This window comes from Xiphias gladius, chromosome 4 (genome assembly GCF_016859285.1).
Source record: "Xiphias gladius isolate SHS-SW01 ecotype Sanya breed wild chromosome 4, ASM1685928v1, whole genome shotgun sequence".
Taxonomy (NCBI): domain Eukaryota; kingdom Metazoa; phylum Chordata; class Actinopteri; order Istiophoriformes; family Xiphiidae; genus Xiphias; species Xiphias gladius.
The window spans coordinates 13,720,446-13,734,255 of record NC_053403.1 but is presented as its reverse complement, the minus strand read 5'-3'; the positions used below and the strand labels follow the sequence as shown (position 1 = coordinate 13,734,255).

The following is a 13,810-nucleotide window of genomic DNA, read 5'->3' as shown; positions in this document are numbered from 1 at the left end:
CCCCTCGCCGTTACAGCGGCGGAATGGTGGCTTTGCCGTGCGGCGGCGCAGGGGGGGGGGGGTTAGAGACACACTGCAGTGACATGAACCAATGAGATGACGCACAGTCCCAGGGTCTCCTATTCATAAATGCCCGGTCCCATGAAAAAACACTGTGGCTCTCACCTTGTCCTCACTGCCAAATATGCACATCTGGTTTTATGTTTTGTCCCAGGACAAACTATAGAAGGGATTTTTGTTGATTGATACTGAAGGGTACATCCTATTAGGTCCAGTGATGATGAGCGTGGTCCTTTCTAATCTGTTACTATCCGATGAGATCGGTTCCTGGCAAGTAAAAGGTAACTATTCCTTCAGAGACATATGGGCTCACATTTAGAAAAACACTGCACTTCTGATGTTGATGGAAATAGCACAGACACGTACAACACACCCTAAAGGTGTGGGGTGTATATATATATATACATATATAATGGGGTACTTTTTAGGAGGAGAACCTATATATTTTTCAGGTTAGCCTATTTTTAAGTCCTAGTCAAGTCTAGAGGCCTATTGATACACCCTCCCAAAGTGGGTCTGTGTTACTGAACAATAAGTCTAATGGGAGCTGATCACAGTGTTTTATAGTATCCCCATGATGCACTGTACAATTGTACTGCATTAAGTTCATACTTAACTGTTTAGAAGCAAATAGATTGCTGTGCGTCGATGAATTCTGTAGATTTCCAGTTGGGGCAAAGAAATTAAACAATCCTGGGATGAAAGTCCTTCTAAGGAAGGGATTTTGCTGTCATGATTTTTCACTTTTTTCTAAAATGCAGATAGTGAGACAAAATGAATACATTCTCCATGTAGAGTAACAATTTTGCTACATTTGTGGCATTTTTTCCTCCTCCTGCAACTGTATTACATTGTATGATCAGCGTCTTGGACTTCCTACTAGGTACAAGTTTATTTATTTATTCATTTTTGTTGTGGTTAATTTTTATTCTTTGCCTTGTAAAAATTCTATAAAGGCTGTACTGGTGTCAGTCTAGAGTGAAGTGAAACTTTGGGGTCTGAAGTATGCCTGTTGTGGTATTATGTTCCCCTTCCATTAGATCAGTAGGTCTGCGCTGTGTTTTTGTAAGATTTATTTATTTATTTATTTATTTTTGTAAAATTCTCTGTTTAAATAAAAGACTGACAGGCCCAGAGCTGTAAAACAATTCAGTCCCGATGATCATAATAGGGACGTTTCGGTTATTATCTATAAGAACTACAACTACAATGATCCAGTGAGGCAAAGCAACCGGAAATTATTTCCGGAAACGGAAACACATAATAAACGGAAAAGAAATGTATACAATATAATCAAGTTGCATCCCGCAAGCAACAATACAACGTCCGGCAAGCGCTCATGGCCTTCAGAATAAAAGCAAAACATTGTTGTAAAGTACTGTAATTGAATATGTCATACCAGTTAAATCAGCTGGTATGCGTCTACCAGCTTAACTAAGTCTATCACTAAATAGCATATTTAAATAGAAGTTAGATAGGTTGTTTTAACTTTAGAGGTACCGAAGGTACTGCTGCCGAGAGTTGAATACTGAGAAACTTCCAGATTAAAACAATCTGTTTTAGCAGTGAATCTTTATAACAGGAAAAGGTTGTTTTTTGTTTTTTTTTCCATACCAAATGTGTTATCATAAAAAGCACAAATAAAGAGGTGAAAAGGAGAAACTTAAATGGCTTGTCAATTTAAAAGCATGGCAAAAAATAGGCTTTGGTACACCATCTGAAAGTGTAGAAATTTGTGTGGGTGAAAATAGAAAACAAACAACAGGTTGTGCTCTCTCATTTATCACAGTGGCTTCAAGGCCAGATGAGCACTTTTATATAATATGTGATTTTGAGCATGTTAGCAGGTTATTTCAGGATATCAGGCAAATCAAATAACAGACTGACCCGGACAGCCCAAGAAAGGAGTGAATGTATGAATTCTTATGTTTTTCATCTTACAGATCAACGGATAAAATTACTCTGTAAGAATAAAGTAAAATTCAGTATGTGCAAAATGTTTATTGTGTGCAGTTTTTTGCTGAAGTTAAGTTTGAGTACATAATTAGTGGCTATCATCGCTTTTACTCTGAAGGATTCGGGCCGGAAGTCTCATTGTTGCTGCCGCTGGCTCACAGGCAAATCAGAAAATCAATTAAGTTATGAAAAATACCATTAATTGCCTTTCTTTGTCACCGCAGCTCATGAAGAAATGGCGGATCTCCAGACGTTGTATATTTGAGGAAGAACTCGACACACCTAATGGCGTGTATAACGGCGATAAACAGCATCTCAATCGAAAGGAATATTTACGTTTTTTAGGTAAGTTAGCATGATAGCTAACTAGTGAAGTTGACATTAGCTACTCGGCTAATTTAGCTGTAGGTTAACATGTTTAGCCACGGCTGATATTTACTCAAGATGGCACTTGTCAGTCATTACTACGCGCTGACGAGGAGGCGATTTGATTAGCCACTCGTCAGGTTGCGTACCGTCACTTTTCCCAAATTTTGCTGACATGTCTTGTTGTGCAGGGATACCATTAGCTAGCTATATGCTATGTGAAGACATGTCTTAGTTTAAACTGCTAGCTGACTCGCCTGATTGCTTACTGTCGGAGACCAAAGCTAATGTGCTAGCCATTTTCGTTAAAGTAGCTTGGTGGTTAGCTACTTAATTTTGGATTTCCAGTTTGTTTACAGTGAAAATACACCAGTTCATAAACTCAAATTACGCATGTGTCCTGTAGTGTTACTTACCTGTAAGAGATGTTGTTCATGTCAGTATATTAGAATAAAGTGCTAGGTTGTAGTATATTAATTACACTGTGTAATATCCTCTAACTCGCTTCATTAGGACACGAGAGATTTGCTGGAAATCATAGTTGACGCTGAAGAACTGACTGGCTTCATTGTTTCGTAGCATTGATAATTAGCGGTTTTATTTAAACACATGGCTTAACAGGCGTGCAGCCGCTAGAAAATCTACCCATGTTACAGTAAGATGATGAAGGCGGCTGTGTAATAGTCTGTTATGTACTGTTTATGAGCAGTATCAAGATTCGTTTTGATGACACCATCACTGCTCACCACAGACGTGTCACTCTCTTGTCCAGCTTAAGGAGGGACTTGATCATAATCAGTTACAAGTAAGCTATTGACAATGGTAACTGAAATACGTGATATTCTGTTTGTAGCTAGATGTTAGAACCGGAATGATTTGATGATTAATTGGTGAGTTGATATACTGAAAATGAATAAGCAACTATTTTAACAACCACTTTTTTTAGTAAAAATGCCACAAATTCCATGGACCCAGGTTCTCAAATGTGAATATTTGATTCTTTAGTTCTAGTTTTCTATGATAGTAAAATGTATCTGTATTGGTTTTGGATTGTTGGTGACACAAACCATGCACTTTGAAGATGTCACATTGGGCTTTAGGAAATTTTATTTATTTATTAATTATTCTATAAACCAAACAATTAAACTATTAACTGCTAAAAGAATCTGCATACCAATTGGTTTAAATTAATAATAATTACTTAATAATTCAAAAAAAAGGATTTTCTTCTTTCCTGCATCTATAGAAATACTGAAGAATATCTTCCAAACATATGAGAATGAGCTGATGGTTGTGGAAGTCTGCAAGAAGACGTTGCAAAAAAGAGAGAGGCTGAGTGGAAGATGCCAAGAAAAAAACAACAGAATCCACAGCCAGTCAAGTGTAAGTGTTCATAGGTTTTTCTTCAAGCTGATAGGTCAAAGCGTAGCAGAGCTACATCGCTGAAACCATTACTCATGTCTTTAATCTAACTGTGCATAATGGCCTGGTCTATTACAATGTGTTTCCTCTTGTTCTACTCACATCAGGGCACCAGGCATTGTTGTTTGAGCACTTGTTTTGAGAAGTGTTTCATATGGATCATACTGACCCACAGTCCTGTAAAAAGCAGTGGGTTTGGGTTAGGATGTGAGGTTTTGAGTTATTAAATTCGTTTAAAAACAGATATATTGAGAATTATTTTTTATGAGCAAATTCTGCTTTTCTTAAATGTGTTGTAATCTGTCTAGTATCTGGTTTAGAATTAAATAACTAATACCATGTTAGTAATTAGCTGCTTCATATCGAGCTTAAGCTGCTGCGGGTACAGTACATACGCTAAAGAACAACATAGAACTTAAAACATAAACATAGAACATAGAACATAAAGGCAACTCCTTTCCTCAAACCCTGCAACCTCTCACTCGGGCTAGATATTCAGGCTGTCACACTAGCTGGAGGATGGTATTTGTTTAAACAACCTATTTCTCTTTAGTAACCCATCAGATTGTAATCAACAAATAGCTAAGGAGATGTGATCATCGTGACCAACTGCTATGATTCATGTTCATGGTCCTATCTTGGATAATACTTCATCTAGTAATGTATTTCCATTTCCTTGGCCCAGCATTTAATAGCAAGACTGTAATTGTTGGACCTATTAAATGACCTCAAATGAATCTAATTTGAGGTGTGGCTCTGTAAGAATAAACATCCTGCATACTCATGATGTATTATTGTCATTATGTCAAACACATGAATGACCAGTAGATGGTAGCATGAGCCTGGTACTCAAGGATTTGCCAAAAAGGGCTGCTTAGCATGATGTCCCTGAAAAACTACTGAAGCAGTTTTCTGAAGAGTGGATGCTGTGTGATAGCTGTTTGGATTCCATCCAGCTTTAGAAACCAAGTCAGTATTTCAGGCATCATTAGCTGTAGCTGCAGTAAAAGAGCTCCCTTTGTCAACTGTTAGCAGTTCATTTTTTGTTTATGAAATGACTGTAGGAGAAGAGTTATGTCATTTATACCACTTCCCAGTAATCTGACGTGGTTTGGGCAGCATCCTCATTACCATTAACATATTTCAGCCGGGCTTCATGTTAGTAATGAGTGCTTTATTTGTGATAATTTGTCTAAGACAAAGAAATCAAGATTGTATTTTTTATTTTTTTTTTTTTTTTTTTTTTATAAGTAGGCCAAATGTATTTAGAAAGTGTAGGTATGTCACCAACATTTTGCTTCTAACTTCATTATAACTAAATTCTGAATATTTGCTCAGTTTTTATTAAAATACACAAAAGATTTTAACAACAAATCAGTTTTTCTCTTATACAATATCTCCATCAAGCTGCAGAAAATTGTGGTTGTTGTTGTTGTAACTAACTGCCCACAGCAGTGAAATATTCATGCAAATAATGAAGAAATTACCCTTCTTATAACTTGAAGTGGTAGTAGTCATTTAATGTTGTTTATTGGCTCCTTTCTATGATTGTAGTGGATTCTGAAGATGGTGTAGCCATTCAAGCTCCAGGAAACCTCACCTTAGACACAGACTTCCTTCTTGGACAAGACCTTGAGTTTGGTGATCCTGATCATGACAACAAGATTCTAGGCCTGGAAAAGTTCTCAGGTTTGTTATCCATGATTTTTTATCAAGTGTTTAAAGATATAATCCTTTAGATTTTAACCCTGGTGGATTTGGCAATGCCCGTGGTTGCCACGGCAACAGCAAGTGCAGTTTGGTTCCACAGCAAACAGTCATTGAGCTACTTACTCAGAAATACAACAGAGGCACAACTGGTGTATCAGTTGTTAGTGCAGCCAAGCAAACTCATGTTGTTTTGTCAAAGCAGTAAGTAAAAAATAATCGCAACAACTATCTAATTGTCATGCTGTGCACCGTCCGAGGAGTTGGATGTGTGAAGCCTGTCGGCTACAGCAATTAAACTAAAAGCTCACTGTGGCTGCTCCTTCTTGTTCCATTACTCCCTGCAATAATGAAATAATCCACTGACCAAAATTTGCCAAAAATGGCCGTGTCATGTTTTGTAGATGTATGATGTGATGACTTTTGATGTATGACTGTCGTTGTTAGTGGACTCCGCCACTAACAATAAAAACTACTATATAGAGAGATAATTACAGAATGTAATTACATTGAATGGCTATTGCAGAAAAACTGATTTGAAACTATAAATAGTATCAAGTGTTTGATTCAATGAAATTTGAAGCATTGTAGCTTTGAGAGGTGGGGTGTGATGTTGATCTCTGCCTGCCTGCCTGTCTTTATACTGTATCTGTCCAAGTTTTCCTCTTTTTCTGTCTCACTTTTTTCAAATGTTGCATGTTTGCCCTTCCTCTTGTGTTTGTAAGTGTCGTGTATTGTAGAAGTGTATTTTTCATGGACGTCTTACGAATTTGTCTATTGATTATACAATAAACGTGAATGTGAGGATCTCACAGCCTGGTCATTATAGTGCATTTCAATTAGGCCAAAGTTTGAACTACATTTAATTGGTAAAAGGACAATAGTATCATAATGTTTTGTGCAAGCCCTCACTTTCACTTCCTGTCATTACCATGAAGATATGGAATTAATCAAAGAGGAAAATTATTTTAATGGCTTAACCAATAAAGGAAATGTAGTAGTGTTTTCATTTGTGAAGTGGTTGCAGTACAAGGATTTTTACCTTTGGTTTGTCAGTGATAAATTGTAACCTCTCTTTGCGACAGTAGGAGAAATGGCACCACCAGCTCATATTCCCCAGCCTGGCTCTTTGTCAGAGAGAGTGATCTGAAAAATGGAAAAGTAGAGAAAGGAGCTGAGACACCATTATTATATAAGGGTCATAAAAATAGGACTATTACCATCAAGGACACCATTATAAGAGGGCATTTATTTATCATCGTCATCATCATCATCATCATCATCATCTGCTGCCTCTGCTCCCACTACCCCACTGCCATTATCGTTTCCCCCTTATCATCATCATCATCATCATCTACCATCATCATCATCATCATCATCATCATCATCATCTAGCCTCATCATCATCATCATCATCTAGCCTCATCATCATCATCATTATCATCATCAGCAGCAGCAGCAGCCTCACCATAATAGTCATCATCATTATCATTAGGCTCAGTAATCATCCACGAGGGGTTTCTATGGGGCAGGATAAAAGGGCAGTCTCAACTCTCGCCTTCCTCACATCCTGCCTTGGCATCTGTGAAGGAAGGTGGTTTTCTTCTGGCTCGTTTGCCTTCAAAAGCACCCACTGACGCTGGAGAACACTGTGTCTTGAAGTCTTGAAGTCATGAAGCTTTTCTTTCTACCTCGTGGGAAAAGTGCCTTTTTCGTTTCTTTGACCTTATTCTTTCTTGTCTGAAAACCTCAGATGGCATAACAACAGCTAAAACACAGTTGACCTTGCTGATAGAACTGTGAGTATCAAACGTTACCATCTCTCTGAAAATGGAATTTTCTTAATATTTTCCTGAGAAAAAAGGTTGTCTGTCCTGAAGTTACCTAACTCAGTATGATGTATTTTCGGGGGCATTTTCACTAACTTCTGGGTATTGCTGGTTGCTTTCTATATTTGTCCCTTTTTTAATAGTTCGGTTACATTTTTGTAAAAGGTTTGAACAGGATGGGTGCCTTCTGGTGTCTTAATTTCAGTCATGTCTCATTATAACAGAGTCTGACTTTAGTTTGTTTGTATGGAAGTCCAGGACGTTTCGGTATAAACTCAGAAATATGAAATGTGATTTCTTCATTTTTTGTCTTTGAGTTTGTTTTTCTGTCATAACTACTGCTATTTCAGAATGACTTTTTCAAAACCCTGAATTTCTTTCTTATTGGCAATTTTTCCAAGTGACGTTTTTAGTTAATCATGTCACTTTCAAAAGAAGTAATGTAAAGTAAAGAAGTACCTCCTCTTCACCCAATGACATGCCTCCAAACTGAAAATAATAATGATGGAATCACTTATCCTTATGATTAGTTCAAAATGTCTGATTCATTTATTCAAAATTGTTAATTTTGTATTTCTGTACATTTGTGCTGAACATCTGTTAAAGCTTTCGAGCTTCTTGTGTTTCACCCAATGTTACTGAGAAACAAGTAATAACAGATGCCTCTGATGTCTCTGATGCTTGTCGTACGTCTTCTCTCTATACTTATTTCTTCTGCTGTACTTTTCTTCTCTTCCATAAGAGATCTAGATCTCATTGAGATGATCTGTTTAATCAAGTTCATATGCCGTATAATACAGAGAGGGAGAGACAGGAGAGTTGCAGATATAAACCTTGTTTTGCCATGTAGATTTAGAGAGTAGCTGTACAGAAATTTGCTCTACTTTGTCGAGCTCTGTTGTACAGCACTGAGAGTGGATTGTGTGTAAGTCCTGGAAACGTGCAGTGCTTGGAGAACATTTTTTTTCTGTTTGTCTTCCCTGCACAGAAGTAGCTGCTGAGATTGGCTTCTCTGTGTATCCTCTGGGTGATGAGGAGAGCCCTGCCTACGGCCAGCTCAGCATGGAAAGTGAAACGGACAACTCTCGCAGCACAACTGACAATGGGAGGGAAGACGAGGGCAGAGCAGCCCAGTCGGAGCCCAGTTTTCCCCCCTACCTGTCCTGCAGGGGCTGCGGACAGCTCCGTGATGAGCCTCTGGGACCTGGCATAGACCTTGTTGGTCCATATTGCCTTAGGTGCTGTAAAGCCTCCAGGGAAGCTAAAAGTACAGACTTCTGTTCACCTTTTGGAGGCATCAGCGGGATTCGCTCAGGTTCCCATTTGCAGCTTGATGGCGAAGAGGTGGGGAACGGGATGGGGGACAAAGCACTGACAGCTGAGGACAAATCGCCCAAAGTGCACTCGTGTCACCTCTGTGGCTTCTCCTCGCGTTACGCCAACCATGTGAAGCGTCACATGAAGACACACAACGGGGAGAAGCCCTTTAACTGCCCCTTGTGCACTTATGCCTCAGCCCAGCTGGTGAACCTGCAGAGACACCTGCGCATTCACACTGGGGAAAAACCTTACAAATGTGACAGCTGCACTTTTGCCTGCAGTTCCCTTGGCAACCTCAAGAGGCACCAGCGCATGCATGTGCCCTCTGCAGGGGCGGGACAGGATGCGCCACCGCGACCTGCCAGTGGCCAGAGCAGTCTGAAGAGGCATGTGACTGGGCAAAGACCAAATGGGGAAGAGCCTGGTGCTTCAGCCAAGGGTACGTATGCTTTTCCGAATGATTCACCTTTTTCGCCATAACTCCAGCTTGGATTCATCCTTAAGCTGATACAATCAATCATTTAGTGTATAATAACTCAATATTTCATCTCTTCTCGAAGTTTCAGAGGTTGCCAGGCCAACATCAAACCTGAGTTTGGTAGCCCAGAACAATGACTCCCTATCAGTCTTTGATGACTTAAAAGGGGCATCGCCACCACCCATACCACCCTCTAACCCAGCTCCTGGCCACCAGCCTCCAACTCTGCTGCAGACCACGGGCAGCGGGGGCAGCAGGGCAACCAGAGGGGGCTTAGCAGACGGCGCCACCCTCCCCCCTTCACTTTTTCCTTTTACTTGCCGGTTGTGCGGCATTGTCCTGGAGGACGAGGACGGCTCCTCGGCCCAAATTTGTGCCAAGTGTACCCTCGAAATGCTGACTAAAGACACCTCATCATCTCCCAACAGCCCTGGCGAGCGCAGTGACAAGGTGTACACCTGCGCCGCCTGCCCCTTCCTCACACACTACCCAAACCACTTGGCACGGCACATGAAAACTCACAGTGGCGAGAAGCCATACAAGTGCCCACAGTGCGACTATGCCTCAGCGCACTTCGACAACCTCAAGCGCCACCACAGGGTGCACACAGGCGAGAAACCTTACAAGTGCCATTTGTGCGATTATGCCTGCGGGAACCTGGCCAACCTGAAGCGCCACCAGCGCGTGCACTCTGGCGCCAAACCCTTCCAGTGTGCCGTGTGCAGTTACAGCTGCAACCAGAGCATGAACCTGAAGCGGCACATGCTTCGGCACACTGGAGAAAAGCCGTACAAATGTCAGGAGTGCGGCTACACCACTGGCCACTGGGACAATTACAAGAGACACCAGAAGAAACACGGCCTGGCCACAGACGGCTGGGTCAAGGTTCCAATGACTGGCAACGATGAAGACGACGAAGTAAGGAAAGGGATGGGAGTTGGGGTCCAAACCCACAGAAAAGAAGCAGGGGTTGATATGCAGTATATGTCTCGGGAGGGAGGTCAGACAATACACTCGTGCTACAAACTTGAGATTGTATAAAATATAACTCAGCAGAACTAAGCTACCAGCAACTTGTTTTTTTGTTTGTTTGTTTGTTTTTTAATTTTCACAGAGCCTTTATATTGTTTTAGTGTGTGTCGGTCTTTTAGTGTTTTGTCAGTTGTCTTCAGAGGCTGCTAATTGTTTATTTGTAGAAACTCGCACAATTATGAAAAACAGTTGTTCAGAATATTTTGATGCCTTTTGGATTAAGTAAAGTGGATGAGTCTGTTCATAGTTTGTCTTCTGCTCTGTTACTCTGTGTTTGTGTCAAGACAAATGGACTGTCTCTACTGTCGGAGTCCTTTCACTGTCTCATTCTGTATGTTACTCCACAGTAATTATAACATTTCGCTCTCACACTACTACAAAGATCTCGTTCCTCATTCTACCAGATACTCCTCAATACATGGAACTCATGCACATTTTTGCCTGAACTGTTGAGCTGCGCTGTGTAGTTTTGATGAAGGTTTTGTTTAATAAAAGATCATTACTATTTTTTTTATCAAAGTCGTCAGTGCCACAAGTTTAGGTCAAACCTTTTGTTTTGCACCCAAAATAAAATCATATAACATGAATGTAACCGAAACACAGATTTCTTTCCACCCTCCCATTACATTTACAGGACGGAAGTACTGATTTACCTTTGGTTTGATTCGTGAGGTAATTTTAACATTAAATTAGACTTAAAATATGTGCTGATTGACAAAGTTACTTTCCTGAGACTACACAGTGCAGCTTTAAGTAAAGATGGCTCCTTGTAAGGGCCAGTATTGTGCTTTCTTTGCATTAGGGCACACGCTCTGGTGATGGCATGCCTTCAGTTGAATTTACCAATGTATGTACTACTAGCAAAGTGCTATTTATAGTACTGAAATTGTTTTACACCTGTTAAACTATATTGATTAATTAGGTTGTGTTAAGCTTACTAAATAATCTCCTGTGTCTTGAACTGTATTGTCATTTTAGCCAAACCCCCTCAGGTTAAAAAAAAAAAAAAAAAAAAAAGTGATATGAAACGCTAAAATTTTGGCAAAAAGAAAATAATTTATAGTTATTTTAACACTAACATTGCATGCACAAGCATTTTAGTTTTAAAATGGTTGTATGGTTAAGGGGAAAAGCACAATCTTAGGCTACACACACACTCAGCTGCATTTGGGCAGGTTTAGGATTAAGTTCAAGTGCAAGAGAGAAAAAAAAAAAGGGTATTGATGCATCTCTCTTATTTGTGATTCAGGAGTGAAATACATGAGCACGATATTCATAGAATTTCCCCCCAAAAAACGTTCTAATTGTCGGTAATCTTCCAATTTTTAGATCTTAAATTAATCCTTTCGGGACATGTCTTTTTGGGAAGGTGAGACTGTTGGATCCCCTTCCTTTGGATTTCTGTTTACTATTGACTGTGAAATTAGCCCATTCTTGTGTGTTTTACTTGGAAAAAAAAAAAAAGATGACACTATTAGTAAGCATGTGAGTTTGTAATAGTTGTTTTATTTTTCTAATGTGGCTGTAATACATTGCTAGAAGTGCATACTTTAATATATAGAATTAGAATGTCTTTATTTTAATTTTGAATGTGTGGTGTGTCGTTTAGTTTCCACGGGAAAAACACGAGACAGTGACTTAAATTGACTCTTTGAGAATGACTATTATATGCAAGTGAGAGATTTTTCAGGTTGCCAACTTGCCATGACACAATGGAGCATTGAACCCATTGATTAGTACCGACATCCCCCAAGTGTCCATTTTTGTCCTTATGCAGTGTCTCATAAATGCCTTAAGTGAGGAATTTGAAATAAACACATGGGATTCATGTCATTGAATGTCAGACAGACTGCTTCTAATTGTTCTTTAAATCTTGGTGACATTTTCACATACCGGCACATGCAGAACATCTAATTTAAGCATTTTCACAATAACTGGAATCATGTTGTTACTGCTTAGAGCAGCTGTAATTGACATTTTCATAACAGCAACTGGTCAGTAACACCCACAGGTGATTAGAACCAAACTGGCCCTATTAAAAATAAACTGAGCGTCTTTAAGTTCATTGTTTTGGTTCTTTTGCCCACAACATAACTGGTTCTGGTTGACAGTCATATCTTCCTCTTCGGTCGCAGCTGACAGACACAGTTACCTGGTGAAGTAGTACAAAATGAAGGTATAGAGCCAGAACGATAAAAGGAAGATATTAGCTTGGGACAGGTCTATCGGTATCACCATATACCGTATGTCGGCCAATAAGTAACTACAACATGTTGGAGTGGCAGTGATGAGTTTTTATATTGTGGTTGCAATCTTTAAAAAAAATATATATATACACACACATACACACACATATATACATACATACATACATACATACATACACACACACACACACACACACACACGCACCATTATTGGACATACTTCATTTGGACTGCTAAAGTATAAAAAAAAAAAAAAAAATCAAATACCTTCATACATTCTACAGGAACTTAAACTTACTTGTGCTGTGATGGAGTGACTTCTATCATTTGTCTGAATAGAGCTTCTCCACAGCGCTCCACTTGTAACATTACGATGGCCCGTTGTATTCACGTGTCCCAGCAAGTCGCGAGAGTGAGCACAATACCGGGACCTTGAAAATGAAGCTGCCAAACAGAACTCAACCGTCATTAAAATTAGTTACACACGTGCTTTTCCTACTGTAAATCAACCATGAGCTGCAGTATTTACAGGCCTTTTTTCACTAAGTACATTGTGACATATTACAGTGAGTGAGGTTCTTGGCACATTACATGGCAGAGGACCAAAGCTGTCGCTGTAAATAAAACGTTGGAGTGCTGCAGAGCAATGATGAAGAAGTGACTCAAATGGACCATTAACTGACAACTGAGAGCCACAAGGTCATCTAATTTCAGCGTTTATTTTAGCATCATGACAAACAGAGCAGACAGTTGTCACTGACCTTAGCACTAAAATCAAAATGAAAAGTAGTGGAATGAATAAAGTCGAAACAATCTTCATAAAATTTGTCACAAGTTTAATAGCGATGCTGACGCTAATGCACTTAACGTGTCATTTGGCACCTACACATTTATCAACATCCAAGACCTTGCAGCTTCCATGTACTCGGTATTGACAGGAATAGAGAAAAACAAAGATGACTGTTGGTGTCCACATCACTCTACTAAAAAAAAATACAACTGAAGACAGAGAAGAAGCACAGCAGTGAAAGAACAAGACATTTATATTGAGAACATTTTGTTTACAGTTGTGGCTACCAGTGAGAGTAAAGCTGTTGATAGGTTGGGCACTGATTTACATTTAGAGGCTTCAAAACAGGCCGAGATGCAGCTTTCTTAAAATAACCCAAAAAAAAAAAAAGAAAAAGTAAAAAAAAAGAAAAATCGATTGACATGTCTCATAAAACAGCGGGATATGTTCACTTTTCGCCTGCCTTCATGAACGTTACTCGATCCAGCAACTGTGATCAAATTAGCCACTTCACCCAAGCAACTTTTTTCAACAAGATCCTCTGAGATGATTGGCACAATATATGTAGAAATTCCAATGAACTGAAGCCCCTAAGACTGCTCCGCCATCGCTCGCCCACAAGGAACAAGACAAAGAAAATCAA

At 39.5% G+C, this 13,810-nt stretch overlaps 1 protein-coding gene across 4 annotated transcripts; it reads left to right on the top strand.

Annotated features, from left to right (window-relative positions):
- Positions 1–2,176: 2,176 nt before the first annotated feature.
- Positions 2,177–11,634, top strand: znf513a (zinc finger protein 513a). 4 transcript variants are annotated; one of them, XM_040126098.1, is made up of 6 exons: positions 2,177–2,361; positions 3,155–3,187; positions 3,629–3,765; positions 5,359–5,493; positions 8,329–9,099; positions 9,221–11,634. In XM_040126098.1, exons 3-6 carry the CDS (start codon positions 3,726–3,728, stop codon positions 10,177–10,179), a joined length of 1,905 nt encoding a protein of 634 aa, XP_039982032.1. In that variant the 5' UTR covers positions 2,177–2,361; positions 3,155–3,187; positions 3,629–3,725; the 3' UTR covers positions 10,180–11,634. The 4 variants fall into 4 exon arrangements, with proteins under 4 accessions (XP_039982032.1, XP_039982031.1, XP_039982033.1 ...); XM_040126097.1 differs by having other exon boundaries at positions 3,092–3,187; XM_040126099.1 differs by lacking the exon at positions 3,155–3,187 and having other exon boundaries at positions 9,227–11,634.
- The last annotated feature ends 2,176 nt before the right edge of the window (positions 11,635–13,810 follow it).